At 36.4% G+C, this 20,564-nt stretch overlaps 1 protein-coding gene across 2 annotated transcripts in view; it reads right to left on the bottom strand.

Moving 5' to 3' along the window:
- Nucleotides 1–1,048: 1,048 nt before the first annotated feature.
- Nucleotides 1,049–20,564, bottom strand: part of SP3 (Sp3 transcription factor) — a 34,185-nt gene continuing 14,669 nt past the window's right edge. For both annotated transcript variants that reach the window (XM_066322797.1, XM_066322798.1), the window contains 3 exons: nucleotides 10,755–10,947; nucleotides 4,978–5,174; nucleotides 1,049–2,817 (listed from right to left, as the gene is read on the bottom strand). In XM_066322797.1, coding sequence (XP_066178894.1) covers nucleotides 2,501–2,817; nucleotides 4,978–5,174; nucleotides 10,755–10,947 — 707 coding nt within the window. In that variant the 3' untranslated portion in view covers nucleotides 1,049–2,500. The remainder of the gene's footprint in view (nucleotides 2,818–4,977; nucleotides 5,175–10,754; nucleotides 10,948–20,564) is intronic.

Below are 20,564 nucleotides of genomic sequence, written 5' to 3'. Positions count from 1 at the left end.
AGTGAGCATAAAAACGCTGAGAAATAAAGCAATCTTATCTTCAGCAATGAGACATCAAAACCTTTGACACCAAAACACCTTCAACCACAGACGAACATCAGTGAAAGTGTCATTCCATAAAACTTGTGAAAAGCTGTTTGAATAAGGAAATAGCCCTCTTCCTTCCCACTTAAAATAATGCACTAATACAGCTACTGATGGCTAAGAGATGAGAAACAGAACCTAAGTATTAGAAAATACTAATACGCTCTGTATACTAAAACAGCTTTTGAAAACCAAGGCTATTCACTTGCCTAAACAAAGAGGATTCAGAGTATGTTAATATATTGACTACATCCATGGAACACTGCAAGTCTAAGCAGAACTGTCTTCCCTCAAGCTGCTGCTCTCATCCCAACCAATTTCATTTTATTAAACAGACGATTAAACTGATGGTGAATTAACTCCCTTTTCTCTGTACCTGCCAATTTCTGTTGCTTGAATCTCTAAAAGATTTGTATTAATTTTTTTTCCACCTAACTGCAAATTCAGAAAATCTTTCCTACGTGACTTCCAGTTCTCATTTTTCTAGACTGAACTTTGCCTGGTTTATCCTAAATTATCCTAGTCTGTTCTCTGCCATTTGATACTCCAAAACTTTAGACTTCATAAATAAAACTTTTCACTTTCATTAGAGCATTATATACAGCCACTACTCTCTTTAACCTCATAGTTCTCACTTAGTCACAGGTCCTTATTAATACTCCATGTATTGTGTCAGAGGACTTAAACACAACTCACAGGATGGAGCCTACATATTCTTCACGCCCTGCTCAGCACGAGAGCAAAACATCCCCACTACACCAACACAGCACATTCGTGTCCATGCACATAAAGATGGGGGTTTGTGAGCAAGCAGGTGGAAAATTACCATCTCTGTGTCCATAGGGAAAGAAAACATCATTTCTGCTTCCCACCACCTACTGCAAAATAATAAAGCATCTCAGGCTATCAAGACATATTATGAAATTACAACTTGTTAGTTAACAAGAAGCACAGTAAACTCAAGTCAAAAGAAAAAAAAATAGTGTTTTATTAACTACCACACTGTTATAATACACTTTAAACGTACAATAAGGTAGCCTTTAAATTTGAGGTGGTTTTAAGAATAACAAATGAACAGATTTCCAAATGTTTGTAAATAGGTGAACTGCAGTAATTATTGTTGTACATTTTTTGAAAATGGTATAGCACTTACAGACTGGCTATATAACTTCATTTTGTACATTTTCTATAATTGAAAATATAAACAGTAATTAAAAAATAAAAAGAAAATTCAGCATAATAAAAAACATATATGTTTATCAGTTAAATGTACTGGATACATACAATTTTTAAGGGAAGAAGCAAAAAAGGAAAGATGGCTGATATTTAAATGCAGATTGACTAACCAAAAACTAAACAACAAACAAATAAAAACCTCATAACCCCCCTAGTTCACTATGACTATATCCATATGTTTGGGAGTACTGTCAATATGGAAGTGATTTTTCTTTTGTATTTGCATATGTTATATTTTACTGGTAATTTACATGATGGCTTTTAAGGCCCTGGCATACAGATGTTTTTTTGGAAAAAAGATTTGATAAAAATCACTGCTGAGACGCAAAACACCTTATTTTTGGTCCTCCAATGTTCAAAAGAAGGGATATACTTCACTATAACATCTGCCTTACCACCCAAATGCTTCAACCTATACATATTTATTTTTCTTAACATTTTAAGCTTTTTAAACATTGGTTATATTGCCCACCTTGGTTATTGAAAGAATATTAACAAGACATCATTTTGGCAAATTAAATCTTAAACATGGCTTTTCAATAGGATTTAAAAGGTGACTATCCCTAGAGTTCCATGTTAAAATGTAGTTTGCAAAATCTTACAAGAGTAATGCTTAAAATATTGTACATAGTTAACCTAATTAAAATAATTAGCTTCAAAATGACAAGTTGATGAGCTAAGTAAAGCCTACACTATGTAACATTTGCTTGGAAACTTGATTTGTCAGTTATGCATAATAAAAATTCCAGTCATCAAGAAAATTACAAAATTTCTTTTATCATAATGTGATTTCTTTTCACCCATCAACTTCTTTTATCTTACAATAGATAAATACCAACATGTTCTCATTTTTTTTACACTAAACCACACAGGATTGATGCATTTGGTTAGACTACCATTTCCATCGTTAAATTCTTTTTTTTTATTTTTTTAATATAACTTGGTAAAATTTCTTCTCTTCTAGATTCCAAAAGTACCTACAAAACCCATGCAATTTTACCATTTTAATATACTATGGAATATCATACAAAGTAAGGCATTTCAGTGTCATGTATAACCAAGTTACTGTCAATCCAAAAATTTTTGCACATCAATAAAAAGATATCTAAGAACTTAGGAACAATATTCTTCTCACTACTGTATAAAAATAACCACAATTAATAGGTATCTTGTGTAATATTTACTCCATTGTCTCGTTTCCCGAAACTGTGACAAGCTGTAAAGGTATTTCAGTGTTGGTAAGAATATCCTGATTGCTGGTGCCAGATGTATTAACAGTTCCTATTCCTGAAACAGAACCTTGTTGAATATTTGCAAGGATAAGTGTTGTTCCTCCTGCAGTAATCAAAGTATCATCAGATGCTGCTTCTACTGATGCCAGCACTGTACTGCTGGAGTGAATACCTTTTTTATTCTGATGTGTTTTAATGTGTTTGGCAAGATGGTCACTTCTCATAAAGCGTTTTGAACACTCCGGACAAACAAATTTCTTCTCACCTGCAAAGAAGAAAAAAAATATTCAAGAACACTAAAAATTAAAATTAAACTGCCTTTTAGAGTCAGAGTTCTAACAAGAATTATACTGAGGAAGAAAGATCCAACATGATAAACCCGTGTGTTACATTTCTTGACACCCATACAAATCCTTTATGTAAGAACTGATTTAATTTTCTGTGTGCCACCGAGTTTGGGGAGATCTTTCAGGTATGCTAGAGAATATAGCCATCTCATATCCTCAGGCTGCTAAGTTTCACTGCAATTACTACCAATAAGTAACTTCTAAGAGGAGAACAAAACCTACCAAATGGTGAACAGGGAAGACTCTGTGACCTAGAGCAGAATCACACTTGAGACTGACACACAGGATCATAGGGGAATTCACGTTTGAAAGGACCTCTGAATGTCTGTGTTCTGATCTCTTTCTAAGCAGTCACCTATGAGATCAGATCTGCTTGCTGAGGAATTTATTCAGTTCTCTTGAAAACCTTTAAGGACAGAGACAGCAGGAACTCTGTGGGCACCATCTTCCAGTGCCTGGCTATTCCCACAATTAAAAAAGTTTTATTTATAGCTCTTCTGAACCCTTCTTATTTCAACATACATCTCCTGTCTATTATCCTTCAACCAATACACCATCAGGGAAAGTAACTACCTTCTTAAGGGTGGCCTTTGCAGTTAACTAGAGAACCACTACTAAGCTCCTCCCTGCCATTACTGTTCTCTTTGCACATCTGAGTCCTACAGCCTTTCCTCGTAAGGCAAATGTTCCAGCTTCCTGATCATCTTGGTCATTCATGAACTCAATCCTGTCATCAATGTCTTTTTTATACTGGGTGCTGAAAACAAGATGCCATATTCAATATGCAGTCTAACCAGAAGAGTGGAATAACCCCTGTGACCAGAGTCTTTGCTTCTATTGATACATCTCTGGGCATCGTTGCTGCTGGCCCTTGATCATGTTGCCATTGTACATCAAGACTCCCGGGTACTTTTCACTAGAGCAGTTTCCAACATCTCCATGCTTAGCCTGTGTTACCCTAAGTGTTAATTCCATCCCAGGTGCAATACTTTGTGACTATTCTTGCTGAAATTCCTAGGATTCCTGTTAACCCATTCCTTCAGCCTCCATCCCTCTGAATAGCAGCCTTGCCATCAAGTGCATTGAGTGGTCACCCCAGTTTGGGTCATCCACAAACCTAGGAAAGTTAACAGAAGAGCTCTGTTGATTCCTCCAGGTCAGTGACAGAGATTTTAAAAGGACAGATCCCTGCAGTTCTCTACCTTTTACTGGTAGGCAGTTACACTAGAAGCTATTAACCACATCCTCTGAACTGGATCATTCAAATTGCCTTTTTTTAAAAGGCATCAGTCTGTCCATCCAGAGAAACTGTAACATCTCAGCTTGGATTTAGCATCCAAAATACCTACACAAAATCACACCATTAAGAAAAACATAGCATATTTTTCACAGACATCCAAAGACTTTTTACTAAGCAATGTAAATGCTGATAAGCACAAAGATTATTTATCTATGGCTTTTTCAAATACTATGATTTAAAAGGTTAACATCCTGTTAAATGCAAATATGGATTTCCTTTGTAAGAAAACAGATTAAACAGACACCAGATTTTAAACTAACTGCTCCTTGATAAGGTAGAATATCTACATTCATTTCTTTGTTACAGACAGAAGGAGAAATGTGAACCTGACTGGTGGTCTAACCATGAGACTAAAATATGTAGAATGATGCACCATCATTCAGCACATGCTCTCCCTTGATTTTAGGAATGATATCTAATCCCCAGGCCACCTAGTCCTGTAATTTTCTTACTGAAGTTTTAAGATAGAAGAAGAGTTATAATACAGTTCAAACAAATGAAATGCATTGCTGAGACTGAACCAAAGTATTCTGATTAAACTACATTAAACATTAGCTTAAATGTCAGTTCTGAATCAAGAGGTGGTTGTTTTATCTCCTCAGACCTACCAAAGATTCCAAAGTGTATCAATAAGATTTAGTTGATTTTAGAAAAATCACACTGCAATAAAATCAATCCAATTCAAAGATCTGTTCTCCTCTTAAAAGCTATTTATCCAAGCTCAGTCCATATCACTCCTTTAGTTAAATACACCAGAATCAAAGGAATCAAAGGGAACCTGTGTGTGTTCTTCGGTGTCGCTGGAGCTCATCGCTGCGAGTGAACCTTTTGCCACAGAACATCCAGTTACAAACAAATGGACGCTCTCCAGAATGCCAGCGGAGATGAGCTCTCAAATGTGAAGTCTTCCCATATACTTTGCCACATCCTGGTATGTGACAAATGTGTTGCTTCTTTTTTCCCAAGTTGGAGCCTCTGTTTAAACAAAACAAAACAGAACAAAACAAAAGAGAGAGAGAGAAGTTATTCATTCTAATACAGTCCTCCTAAATACTGGTCATATACATACATGGGGCTCCACATACCACAATGGATCTGCAAATTAACCCGAGCAGCTTCATGTTTTTGTTTCAAATACAACTGGATTCCAGTGCACTCCATAAGAAGCTGGAAATAAATTCTATAATGCTGTCCCAACTCCACAGAAAATGATAAATTCAGCTGTGTGTGAAATCTATGTGATAGAAGCATAATCTTTAAGAAGTGTACATGTATATGAAATTGAAAATACAGTTATTACTGCAGTTTGTACCACTTTGATGTTGAAGTGCCCATATTTCACATTTCTCAAAGTTTCAGTTTTTTACCATATCAAAGGTAGTTTTGGCAAAGAAAAACACAAATTACTGCACCTGCCAAAATGGACACTGGAGATTTTGGCAACTGGGTAGAGAACAGATGGGACTTTTGGCATCTTGGGGAAACCTGAGAATCAGTTTGGGGTTTGGACATAAGCATACTAACCTGAATGTTTTCACTAAAAGAGATGGAAACTGATCTTGCTGACATTTAAATCAGTTCCTTGGTTTTTCAGTTAAAAAAAAAGAAATCCATCACAATGAACACAGAATTCACAGATAGAATTCCAGACTAAGCTTGACGCTTATTTCAAGATGCTGTCTCACTGAAATGGTAGGTGATCAGACAGAGCACCTGATACAACAGCCTAATTTTTTATTTTTTTTAATCAAATCACAAGAGACAGATAAGTGAAAACCCAGAGAAAGATTACTCTGGCCAGTGCAGAGCATCAGGATTGATTTTAGCCCATTTAAGTGTTTGCTACTGCTGAAAGGGGCACTTGAGGGAATAGGTCTGGCTGACAACACTGCTACACGAATGGTAAATGCTGGTAGAAGGGTGGAGATTGGAAAATGCAGCCAGGCATCAGGCCACCTTATTCATCAGCAATGTTAACTTAGAACACTTTAAGTGGATTCTGAAATCACAGTCTTGGGTGCTCCATCCTCCATGACTGATTATACAATTTTCAGCTGCCTCCCCAGGCCAATTTTTTTCTTTAAACTGGGTGCTTTAGCTTCTGGTTTACATTTAACGAAGGTCAGGCTAAAGTGCATACAGGCTTCAAGGAGCTAGCAATTGCCACAAGCATTTCTGAACGTGCACAAAAATGAACTCACTCTAAAACCTCACACTGTCTAAAGGGGATTCCATCCTAATATGTACCTAAAACATTACAGACAGTCCAGAAAAGTAAGAAGATAAAATCCCATTAAGTCCTAGAAAATGTTTGTAAAATTCTCAATATAGTGCAATCTTCATAGTGCTTCATTAGGCATTTTATCTCAGAAGATAAAACCATCACTTGTACCTACTAATTATTCGTCATGACAAATACAAGTTTTGATTTCAGAACAAATTCAATGGCAGCAGAAGCAGAGTCCAGAAGGCTTTTGATCCTGTTGCAGCAGGATAATCATCTGAGGACTTCATACTCACACCTTCTCCAAATAATATCTCGTGTCTACCCTTCCACACTAATCAGTACAAATATTTTGTAACTTGGCATGATAAAGTACACAAATTGGATGAAATCACATGAAAATTCCCTCAGAATAATGTTAATATTCCTAAGTCAATCATCTGAAATTGCTTCATTGCACCTTTAGTCTAGACTGAAGGAAACCAAAATTCAACTCATGGTCATTATTTGCACAGGTGTAACACATAATTTTAAGCACCTAACTGGTGACAGAATTCCTTAGCAGAGTCCCAAGTTCCAAGTGAGAGGGAAGTTAAGGACCCACAGAATGAAACCCACAAGACTACTGTGAATTAGCAACTAAGTGTATTTATGTATTTATTCTATACAACTTCCTATGGACATCTGCATGTTTGCTTCATGTGTGCTCTAAATTGACAGGATACAAGACAAATTCTATCTGGATACTTTGCTGCTGTGACAGTTTGACACTATGGCCAAACAGCTCATGCTAAGAGGCCCTTCTTGCTGCACTGGCCAATAGCAGTCATCACTGAATAGATGTATATGACTCCAGCCTACTCCTTCTTGAGTGGAGCCTTGAAAACAATTAATATTAAAGTATTTCCACAGTACATTTTAGCTTTACAAAGATTGGAAATGACGTTTCTAAATAAACAGACTGCCACAGTTTCAGAGGAAACACCTTAATCCACTGAGAAACTGGACTTGATATTCAGCAGTATTTCCAGCAATAACATTAAGCATTTCAAGGGTAAAATACACACTTCTTAACTATTTTAAGAATGTGGGTTTTAGCATTACATACCTGCAGTGGTATTCAGAAGTATAGTTCCTCTATATATCAGACAGTAGTAGTTAAATCTCAAGGTAATTCCAGATGTAATCGTTAGGAGGGTGAAATCTCTAAATGTAACTGAGAGGAGACTAAACTTTCTACTCAGCTTCAGACACTAAAAGCCTAATAAATTCTGTTTGAGAACAGTCATCCTTTGATGCATGTGTATCTCTGTCCATTTGCTTATTCCCCATTTATTATATCTGCTTGAGGCTAAAAGGTGCTACTTACACATCTAATACATCCTTTCCTACTTTCCCTCCCACCAAGTAAGGCAAAGATAATAGCAGCTTCCCACTTCACAAAACTGACACAAATCTGAAGACTGCAATGCAGTTCAATTCCAAAAGCCAACAACAAAACCCAGAAAAAACTCCTCAACTCGCATCTGAATCCAGAAAACAGAAAATGCAAGAAATACCAAAACTAACACTATACGATAGATGAAATTATGATGAAGTCTGCATACGTGAAGCCATTCAGAGCATAGAATGAATAGTATTGAGTTAAACACTTTTCAGTTTTTTCACAATGATTTAAAGTACTTTTCCTGTTTTACTAGTTACACATGGTTTCTGTACTACATGAAATACAGAATTATTCATTTCTCCACTTTTTTTTCTTTCCTCATCATGGGTACTGACACTCACTCACAATCTTTCTCATCCTAATGTTTTGGTATGGTAAACCTGAACTAGTACAATTACTTTGTACATCCAGCTATGAGGTAGAAAGAGATTAAGGCCAAAATTGTCCAACATCCACCAGCTTGAGGTGTCAAGGTTAATGTAGTAGAAGCATATTTTCTCAGAGTACTGTAGAAGTTCACAGTCTGCTCAATCAACTTCCTCACAGGAACGAGCTCAGTACTTCTGCAGTGGAAAAGGTGGGGTATATAGATCTACACCTCCAAAATTTCAGAGCCCTGTTGCTGCAGTCCTGTGTCTCATTCCCTAAAGACCTCCCCATTTCTGCAATAAGTGAAGCAGGTGACAATCATTACACAACCCTGATTCATTCCCTGCATATCAGCCATCCCATCGACCGAATGGCACTGACGCCGTATGAAAAAAATAGTACACAGTCAAGTAATTGGAAACCAAGTGACAATGTAAATGCACAAGGAATTAAGTTAAAGTTCCCAGGATATCTTAACTAAGCATTTACCCAATTTTAAATTTTGCAATTTTAACATTTTAAGAATTATGAATGCTATCTATGTCTATAAAAGCAAATGTCTTACTATCTGAAACTCCGCAAATCAGCAGAGCTGAAAGACAAATCAGAGAATTTGGAATTCCAGCACTAGGGATAAACAGGTAACTCTAGCAGCTATGGCACATTATCAACACTCAAATATGCTTTCAAGTGAGCTTATTCCTTTCTCCTAAACTCTAAAGGAACTTTACATTCTGGTGGGAAAGTTGCTCTAGCAACTGTAAGCATTTCACTCTTTTCTGTTTCCCCACCATTGTCTCTTTCATTATCCTCTTTCTCTTACAGTTCTAATTCTTCTCACATCCTGACTTGTTGTCCTACTTTTCCTAGTCACTTTGTGTGTTTGATATGTCCAGGCCTTCCTTTACAGTAGATTTCAGATTCTCATCTAACTCTGTCATAGCACATCTCAACTCTTTCCCAAAAATCGCATATATGAGTTTTCAGTCAGACTACACACTTCTCCAGACTTCCCAAACCATCTCTCAAAAAGATTCTCTCGGGCTGAAACTCCAAAATTTCATTTTATAGCAATTCCACTCAGAAGGAAGAGGATTTTACAAATCAAACTTCTAAATTAGAACTACTGTAGTTTGGAACAGAGCACGAGGAAGATCAAACACCTGGAATCTCTGTTTCCTAAGAGTACAGGCAGTGCAAATCACATTTTCAGAGTTTTCTCCTGAAACGAAACAAATCTCCAACCCAGGGTGTACTTCGGGCAGATTTTCATAGCAGAGCAAGAGTTCACCAAGAACTTAGAAATGTCTGTGCCATGTTGCAGTGAACTACACATAGAAATTTAACAAGAGGAATCTGATGGACAAAGATGCTGCATAACCCGCAGACATTATCACTAGTTTTGCTGCTGATGTAAATGTATCGGAGTCTTTTTCTCTTAAACACACTTAATACTTACTGGGCATGGCTGCCTGAGATGATATCTCCTTGTGCTTGCAAGAGAGATATCTAAAATATGCAGCAAGAATTGACAAGAGACTTGACAGGAAATGTAACTCAGCCACTGCTATTAGAACTCTTAGTGCCACTGGACACTGACAGATCCTTTAAGACATTTTACTGATTTACACTGTAGTTCCCAAACAAATAAAGATTTCCATTTTAGTGAAGAAACTATTATCAAAATGGACAAATTTTAATGTATACGAAAGAAGCCCCTGCCCAATTCTCTCAAGCACAAACATAACTAAATATTTTCACTTGTAAAAGGCATCTTATTACCCTTCCCCTTTCATATCCATAATCAAGACATTTAAAATTATGTGTTTAGAAGTATAATAAAATCTTCAGAATAAAGAAATTAGTAATATTTGAATGAGATGCACAATAATAAAGCATAGGTTCCAATGCAATACTGAAGTTTAATGAATTGGAACTTAGTACCTCTTTGTTAGTCAAATCTCACTAACTTTGACTGAAAACAGTTCAAAATTTGCTATACAGTGTTATTATACAAACCTTGTTATATTATACAAACCTTGCTTTTCGTAGGAAACCAGTGAACAAGAACACTAGGAAAACTGTATTTTTGTATCACTTTAAAGCAAATGAACAGTGGAAAAAAATGCTCAATCACTGAGGAAATGCTAGAACACAGGATTTAATCAAGTTCTTAAAATATGAGAGGGAGCCAATCAAAGATGTGCATAGTCCAAAATATTTAATTTTCATATTTTTAGGGCAATGGTCTATCCTCCTCACTTGTACTAGGTGACATCCAACTCCACATTTTTTCAACTAATCTCAAAGGAGTAACTCAGAAAGGATGGAATAATCTGCTTTTTCATCTGCAAACCCCAAAATGAAAGGGGTAGTCCTTGCATAAACTCTTTTGCATAAGCCTCTAGTTTCCTCTAAAAGCAGACAACTGCTGTTAACAAAAGCTCATTTTTTTTCTTGCCTATTATTCATTTTTCATCATTATATGTGTGATATGACACTGAACTTTACATACCTTCCACCACCTTCTTTGCAGTTGGGACATGTACACGCTACTCGTCGCAGTCTTTTCCCCTCCTGATGTGGTTGGTCCCCTTCGTCATCTACGACCTGTACTCTCAAATGTGTTAGATCATTAGTATTCAGTGTAGAATCACCACTGAGCTGCCACTCTTCTGGATCAGGATCCTCTTCTTTAATCCTAATATCTGAGAAAAAGAACAAACACAGAACCATAAGCAGCCCATTAAATAGACAGAAAGAAAACCATAATGATCAAATCTTTTTATTCTTGAGAGCACTATGTCAGTCAAAAGTCAACATCCTTAAGTGCATTCTAACATTGCTTCTGTGCCCTTGTAACCTGTATTTAAAAAGTTTATCTTACTATACATTTCAAAGTTGAAGATAAGCTACAACAAAGTATGATAGTTTAAGTTTAAACTGTTCTTGGTTAGGAATGCTGTCACCAAGAGAATACTGCTTGCTTGAAACTTGGGAAAAACTGAGGAACAAGAAGAGGTGGGACAGAGGTTGAAGAAAATGTAAACGTATGTTTTAAATTATCCTGAGTAGCCATTCCTGTTTTCACAGCATTTCTGAATTAGTGTCACAGGTAGTAGCTTTCCTAAACGGTCTTTAGAAGTTTTTAGTATGCACAGAGATATATAAAATACTGTGAGAAGTCAATCTAACAAAACGTTTTCACCTGACAAAGCCCAAGATACCTAAGAAAAACTTATTTTATAAGGAAACAAATTTTGTTGAAGCTTCAAACCAACATCTGTCTATCTTTTTGGACACATTCAAGAAACTGCTTTATTAGCAAAACAAACTCAGTTATCATGCAGACTTCTATCCTTAAACACTGAAACCTTAACTGAGCATTGGGGCCACTCTAATTTCTTTCTGGGAGTCAGTGCATCAGCCACTACATCTGTGTAATGAAGACAAACCTCCACAGATTGCATGATAAAACATAAGAAAAACTGTGTTGGGTAATACAATAAAGAGCATCCTGTCCCAGCAGAGATCAGGAAAGAAACCAATGACAAAATATGTAAAGAGTAATAGTTATCCAGTCTACCTTCAAAATAATTTCCAGCATTCATCAGTTTAGAGACACAGGACACTGCTACACAAAAAATTTTCTTGATGCTAATACAGTCTCAGCCCAGTCATCCCCAACACCAAAATTTGCCTTTCTTTTGCACACATATACCCATATGCAGAACTGTCCTGTACCCTACATCACTGATGTAATTACAGTTAAAGTAATTCTCTAGGAAATCACTGCATTGGGAAGAAAAGTCCAGGTCAAAACCAGGAAAGTCTAGAATGTTTATCTGGTTTGGCTGCAAAAGTCAGTGATGGAAATCAAGTTTGCATTAATATGACAGGCTCTGAGCTGTGGGAATCCAGGAGCAAGCATACTCACATCTGCTGATTTTTTACAAACATGCCCAAAGTGTATACTGAGCTTCACTGTTATATCACCACAAGTTCACAATTTCAGACAGCACCATAATAAATATCTTTCATGTGAAGACCTAGAAAACCTGCAGTGACTTCGGGTCTTCGGCATGAGCCACCAAACTACCTTTCCTACCAAATTAAGCTATTTTCTGAGACTCGGTTAAAAAAATACTTTTCTTATTTGTATGTTATATATAAAATTAATTTCATATAAGCAAACATTAAACCACTATAAAACGAAGTTTTTAGAATTAGCTTTCAAATAACTACTAAGTATACCAATATATTCACTTAGAGCAACTTTAGAAAAAAGCAAAAGCTTGACTCACTCTTGCATAAAAGGGCACATTATAGGAATTTAAATACAGCAAGGCAGCAAGGCTGCCAGCATAGGCCAATGAAAGTCTTCAACCAGTTCTTTCAGACTGCATGCTACACACTACACTCAAAATTATTTTACCAATCAAATGTAGCACAAAATGTACACTGTATAAACTCTGGTTTTATTTAAAATAAGAATTAAAGTACTGTTATTTTTAATAAAATAACACACTGTTTTAAGAAGGTAATTTCAGGATAATCTTACTAACATTAGACAGTGGCATACAGTGTGCCTGCAAAGTCAGTAGCTGAATCCAGTTAAGACTGTAAACATATACTTCACAAGAGATATGCAAAGATGAATGGAACAAATTAGGGTATGGATCTGTGCTCCCAAGGTCAAACTCCACTATTGAAGTCAAACATTCTGTATGATTTCTCCTATTACACTGACCTCCCAAAGTCACACTCCAATGATAGAGATGTATCTAAGAGCAGAACCATGTCCAAAAAGTCTATTACTGCATGCCAGCATCCATGACTTTCTACCTTCTGTGCCATGTCTGTTCCACTTGACAAACTTCTGTTATGAGTTGCTTCCACTTTTTCATTAGTCTCTATTTTCATCTCTCTATTCCTAGTTTCTCCCAATCATCACCATTACTGCAGCAACACACAGACTTATATATAACCGTTTTATAATGACAGATGCATAATTGAGAAACTTATTTGGACAAAAAAAGAAAAAAAAAAGGGCAGGACAGACAAAACACTCCTAACAGTTTAGGATACTGGAGAAGACAACAATTTGCATAGATATACAATAGCTTATAGCATTATTCTAAAGAATGCAGAACTGAAATGAAGACAAAGTGATACTGTGTTTTTAATTTTGTGCTGTGCTTTCAAGTTATCTTGGTAAGGCCGGAAGTATAGCTATTGCTTTAGTTATTCATCAGAAGGACTATCTTCTACTCCTGGCAGACAAAAAAGCACAACATAAATTGACAATTTATGGACTGGACTTTTTAATACTATGTAGACTATACTTTAAATAAAACACAATTAAAGAAATACCAATAGATAAAGAGTTTACATAGCCTCTGCAGGAGGTAGTATAGCAGAGATGGACTGGACCAAAACCCACAGTGAATGTGATTGCCGTAAATTATGTCCTCAGAACCAATGAGTCTGATGCCTTCCAAGCAGGTTTTATATTATTGCAAGAGATAAGGTTAAAATTCCACCAGTATTTTTTGGAAGGAGGAGAGGTGTCACTCATGAAGATGCTGAAAAGGCAAACCACGGAGAAGAGCTACAGATTACATGCTCTTCAATGCAATGGAATTTGAGATTATGAAAATTCATGTAGATACCAGAGACACTGTTTCTCCCCAGTGTTCTTCTACATGTGCTTTACTCTAATTCAGCCTCAACTGAGAGAATTTACATAAAATCTGCAAAAAAAAAGGCCTAAAAGAATTTATATAATCCCTGACGTCATGACAAGCTGATGCAAACACTAGCAAATTTGAGGCAACTTTTGTCTTCTACCCATTAAACATAGGCTAAATACAGGTTACATTTTCTTCACTACTCTTTTATTTCCATGTTTTCACATTTATATATGCCCTTACTTTTAAAGTTCAAGACTTAGTTCTAGGTAAGTATGAAGGGTAATTTTAGACAAAGATATTGTTTCAAACTGCCAACAGATTCTGAAGAACATATATTGTGTTCAAGTTCTGCTTCCTGTCTAGTGTGCTAGATTTGGTTTAGGTTTGGCTTTTCCAAGATGGAAACTGGGATCTTGGTGAACAATTTTGTTCCAAAGGTAGTATTTCATAGTCATGGAAAGCCCAGAGCTGGCTACTATATGGAACAAGATTGAGTGTACTTGGCAAATAAAACCACTAAGTAAGAGATTTGTTTAAAGTGTTTCAAAGAGTAACTAAACTGACAGGATGAAACAATCCAGATGGAAATGCAGTTTAAACTATTCTTGAGTACATATGAACTATAATCTAGTGTGGAGAGATTGCTACTGTTGCCCACTGATATACCCAGGTCATTTACCTACTCCTGCAGGTATCAGATGAATGCATCAATTAAGCTTCACATTATGTCTTGGTCTGCTTCAACCAGGACTTAAGAACATGTTATTTTCTTCATGTATGAAAAAAGCTACTAGTTTGCCCAAGAGCCACAGAAACAGGGGTGAACTGAGAAGGGAAGAGGATGCAAATTTCCTTAATATATCTGCCTTTGCAGAATGTCACAAAGGCACACTCAGTATTTCACTGTAACAGTCTGAAAACTACCGGTTTCTAGTTTAGCCGCTTTTCCTAGATGCTGAAAGCCACCCTGCCTTTTTACTCAGCCAAGCTTTACAAGCTCCTGATCTGAGAAGCAGAAATATGGTTTTCGAACTGAAAACAGATTTGCAGCAGCACTGCACATACCTTCCCACCAATTTCCTCACAGAATCATATTTTGACTGCCATTTCAATTGTTTCTGATACTTTATTTTTCCAAATAGAGGCTTCCCTTCCTGCCTTTACCAAGAAAAGAGATGTTAATTCCCACTTCCTTTCCATCTTCTCCTGTTGTTTTCTGTTTTCTCTACAGTTCAACCCACATTCCCTTGGAATCTTGACTCATCTTGCCTTAACCTCTAGATGTGAGGAAGCTTTTAATAAAGACATTTGAATTTCTTAAGAAACTGTTCTTGTTCTTTCCCATCTAAACGGAATTATCTGAATTAAATTCCCTCTACTAGCTGACCAGCTGTTCAAGTCTTTCAGACAGGAAACTCAACAGAATTAACGATTTTTACTCTGACTTGGCCCCAAATCTTAAGCGTGAACTTAGACATTTTTATTACACAATAAATTACGAGGCAACATAAGGTACAGTGCAAAGCATCATCTCAAAACGCTGGTGAACCTCAACTCAGAAGAAAGACTCATCTAGATTCAATAGCTCTAAATCAGATTTTAAGTTTCTGAGGAAAAGCAACTGTTGTGTACAAGTATTAAGGGCAGGACCTTACAGTACTCAAGCAGTACCAGCAAAATGATTAAAAATACAGCAACAGATTTGCTTCCTTGCAAGAAATGCCACATAGTGTATGTCCAAGTGATCCTATACATTATTCTAAAGCAAATATTTAAGTATTTAAATCATGAAGTACTTTAGTCAGTGCTACCACAAGGAACACACTATGCATCAAGAAACAGTTACTTGCCCTACAGTAGCTGTACTCCCTTGAGATGTGCTGTCTACAGATTTAGGATTCTGGATTCTTATAGGCAGTAATGCCTGCTGCAGCATGCACTTCTGCTCTTCTCACAGTTGAAAATCCAAGAGGGTCTAACTAAATAGGGGAAAGAAGAGTTCATCATGCTTAACACTGAAGAAGCAACAAACTCCAGAAATATGTAAGGAAAGCAAGAGGACACAGAGAATTCCCTGACCAGCAGGGCTAAGTATTTCTACAAAGAAGAATATCAGACTGCTACTAGGGTCAAACGACAGACTTGTCAGCAGTAATTTAGGAAGACAGAACTGTTCAGTAAGTGTTTCTGTCTTATATTTAGGTAAAAGCCAAATAATTGTCCTACTACTAGACAACAATGGAAAGCTTCCCACTGACACTAAGGCAGGAAGATGTAAAAACAGCTACAGAAGCAAACACTTAATAAATCAACAGATTTGGATAATTTTCATTTGGCACTTTTTTTAAGAGAAGGCTGAAGAGCTCTCTGCAGTTTTAATGCTGCAAGCCTTCAGCCACGTGAATGCTCCAGTGGGTTAGAAAAAAGCTAATACTGTGATAATACTGAAAAAGAGTAAACAAAGACTCACAGAAGTAGGGACAGAATTAGTGCACTCAAAATCTCAAAATGAGATTATGTGAATAATTAGATTAAAACCTAATTTTTTATTTAAATCAATGATGATACCAGTGTTGATGTAATATACTTGAGAGTTCTGCACAGCAAGTGTCTTACTAGGATACAGGAAAACACTTTGATTAAATGAAGTACAAAACATACTTGGAGTACATGAATTAAATACTGGCATGAATTTTAGATGCAGGTTGAGAACTATCATTTCTCTGATAAATTATGACGATGTCATTGACAATGTGTATTTTTATCTTCTTTTGCTTTTGAAATGACTGCCTCTTGAAAAAATATGAGTCTTCTACAAGCAGTGAAAGACAACCCACCTACAATTCAGCCTGATCTTCAGGAGGGCAATTACAACTAGGGTCCTGGTGAGTATTCCTGGCATTATGGAAAGACTGTCATTGTCCTTGGCAGAAACTTCAGATACTTTCTATGAGCCAGATGCACTGACAAGTTTTGTTCTGATCTCAGAGATCAGAATCAAAGTATGTGATCCTGCCAGGAGATTCAAAAGGCAAGAAAACTGCACAGAACCTGAAACAATGGCCCTAAAGTTCTGAGACTGCAAAAAGACAGAAGACAAGTTTCCAGCCTTCTTCTTAAGTTGTAGCAGTACTGGAAATAAAATCCCTTCCCTCTTTCACTCCATGGATACTTGCCACACATCCCCACAGGTATATGACAGCTTCCTTTTTGTGTCAAGAGTATCTTGTAAAAAGGGTATTTGAAAACTGCAAAAGGAATGTGTACCTGAAATTTGGTACACATTCTTTTGCGAAAATCCTGAGATATCTGAGACTAAAGAAACTCAAGCTAAACTCCTTAACTCGGAGAATCTATATTGCACCCCCAGACACACAGCATACACAACATAAATTTACATAGAAGTAACATACATGCAACAAACTTACACCTCACCACCACCACCAGCTGTAAGAAAATTCATTAATGAGCTATTTTGGAACAAAGAGCAGAATAGCCCATGAAGTACTAATGGAGAGGAAGGATGCAACAATTCAGTATTTTCAAGAATTTGAAGAAAAAATGTGATTCTATTCCACAACAATAGATATTGCAGTAAAAACCACACTAACTGAAGTTCTGCAAACTTTAAGTGAGATAATTTACTTTGTGCTAAGCACGACTGTGAAACACATACAAGCATGATCATCTAATTCTTCCACAATTTATTAATTTCCTTTGAAAATGATGCTAAAATAAGGAATGCAATTTAAGCATGCTGACAGCAAACTATTTACACAAGATTGGTACATAAATAGCTCTAATTCCTGCACTAACTTAAATTCATCAGTTTCCAATTTAATCTTCATATTAAAAAAACAGTGGGGAGAATTGTTTTTAACTGTTTTGATTTTATAACATGCAAACTAAATGCCTCAAGTGAAAATTGGATAGCCGTAGACAGATGTTGTCAGATGAAAATATTTACTTAACATCATTGCTTCAATTTACTTCACGCATTTCATAAGACTCGTTTTCGAATCAAATTCTGTTCCATAACAGTACCATGGCCTTGTCTCAAAGACTTCTTATAAAGAATGCCTTAGAAGGAAAAATTGCATAATTGAAATTAAAATTAATAAGGTTAAAAACTGAAACTTAAACAGAAAAAAACTAAGTTGTGCAACACTGAAAACCAGCCAAAACTTTTTTAAAAGTTCTAGGTGCTGGAAGAAAGCTATGCTTCAAGTAGCATTCTGCACTGCTTCATCAGAAGCACTGAAACATTGCAACAACCATCTCAGCAAGTAAAACTGAATACTTCATTTTTAATTTTGTTTGTTTCAGCATTGAGACTGTTTTAGGAAACAGATATTAGACCAAAGCCTCACAAGATACCAGCAGATGAAAGATAGACCATCACTTGGACAACTATTTACCTTGAAAACTGGCAGCCAATTTTTTTGGTCAAATTTAGAGTAGCTAAATTACTCCGGCATGACAAAGACGCCAGATTCTGGCAGGAAAGGAATGAAGCTGCTACCACAAAGAGCCAACCACTCCCACTCACTGCCAGTGGGCTGTAAGTGAGCAACAGGCCTGACTCTAAGGTCAATGGCAGCAGGCAGATGAGTCCTTAAGCAGCTGTCTACACTCCTGCAGAACAGGAGCTGGGAAGAAAAATGTAGAAATGAAGACCTCAGTTTTGGAGTGACACTTTGGTCAACTCTTGGAAGGAATCCCTTTGACTTGATTCCAGCTGCAGACCAACCTGGAAAATTGTTTGTAGGGCAGGGGTTTTTCTCTACTTAAATAAATGAATCTTCCAGCTGAGTGCATCTGAGCTGATAAGCAGCAAAGTCCATTCTCAAGCCAATGCTACTTTCTTTCAGGTCATTTGCTAGTGTCTTCAGGTGCTACTGAAATGGTCAAAAGAAGTATATAAAAAAATATCCATCATCCTGTAACAAGCTATGCAACCTATATAAGACCTGGTAAAATTGTCTTTTTTTTTTCCCCAGGAAATAATGAATCCCAAACTGATTCAGTACATTAATAAATTAGCTGAGACACTATTACAATTAGAATTGGATTAACATCATTAAGTTTCCTTCAGCTTGGGGACAGAGGGGAAATCCAGTAACTTAAAAATTCTTCCAAGCTCACAAAACTTACAAAATCAGAAACATGAAGGCCAAGTTGGTACATTTTAGTTCCTGACAGTTTTCCAAAATAAACCCTACATTATATGAAATATTTGAAGAAGAAGTCTATATAAGCATGTTAATTAAAAAACTCCACCTTTCTTGACCAGGCAAGACACTAAAGAGCAATGTAAACTGAGCGTGTAATGGCTCTTCTTGTTATACACAATGCAGTATTTTATTACAAACTGCCAACAAAAGAAGTACGCTACTAGAGAGCTTCCTCAGGTTTAATTTCCTCTTAAGACCAGAAGACAGAAGCCAAAACACAGGTGAGAAAGGTATCTCTCTGCCAGTGCTTAACACATAGATAGTATTTGATACAGCTTTTTGCTAGAAAAGCAATGTTGAAGACTTTCAGCTGTGACTAACCAATACCCTTCCCTTGGTCACCACAACTCTAAGCACAAGGAGCAATATGAGCTCTAATAAGCATGCTAAGTCAAAACAAGCTCAGCCAAGACTTTTCAAAACAACTTCACTGCAATGTAGGTCTATGCCTATGTAAGCAAGGTAGAATGGACATTTTGGAAGAACCATAATTACTGGACATCTTTCAAAGAAAACTGTATATTTACTGGACAAAGCTACTAGCTTTACATTAGGGTCTCAATGGCTTTTCACTATGTAAACAAAATGTAGGACTTAGTTAAAGACATTTTTCCTCACACACCCAAGCACAGTACAGATGTTCTCTGCTGCCCACCAGGGGAGTGAACCTTGGAGAACACCTCTCACACAATGGGCAGTAACAAGGAAAATCTAAACTGTAACTGTTTTGGCTGCTACACTGCTAAGGGAACAAAGTACATTATTTGGACTTCAGATAATTACCAGCCATCTCTAACACAAAACTAGGAATACGTTCTTTTTATTTTTGCCTCTGGTAGACAAATTTTCTTAAATTAATTTTTTTAAATGAAGACAGAAAATACAGAAATACAGCCTGACTCTACTTCTTGATATGAAAGGAGTTATCCAGCTTGGGGAGAGAAAAAGCAGGGGAACCCTTCTTATCTTGCTTCAAAGCTCATTGGTAGTTGGCAAAAAAAAAAAAAAAAAAAAAAAAAAAAAAAAAAAAAAAAAAAAAGAAGGAATCAAGTAGCTTCACACCCTTTAACTTCTCTCATCTGCTGTCTCTTCCACTTATCTTTTTCTTTCAGTTTAAAATTGAACTGTTTTTCCTTATTTGCAAAGCAACAATATACCTTTGACTGAAAAAAACCCCTATGATTTCATAATCTGCTTCTAATTGTATATTTATTCTCCAGCCCGAACAAAGGTGGTGAGAGGTTATAAATAAGAAGGGGAGGAACACCTATGAAAAAGATTCTCTCAGACAAAATACCAGATGCATATGGAAAAGACACTGAAATTCAATCAAGATAATTCAGTCTGATTCTGTCAGAAGCAGTGTCACAGCAATCATAACTATGAAAAAGTGAGTTT

The sequence above is a fragment of the Sylvia atricapilla genome, chromosome 7 (assembly GCF_009819655.1).
Source record: "Sylvia atricapilla isolate bSylAtr1 chromosome 7, bSylAtr1.pri, whole genome shotgun sequence".
NCBI lineage: Eukaryota > Metazoa > Chordata > Aves > Passeriformes > Sylviidae > Sylvia > Sylvia atricapilla.
Note: the sequence above shows the minus strand (reverse complement) of the source record. Positions and strands in the feature narration are given on the sequence as shown.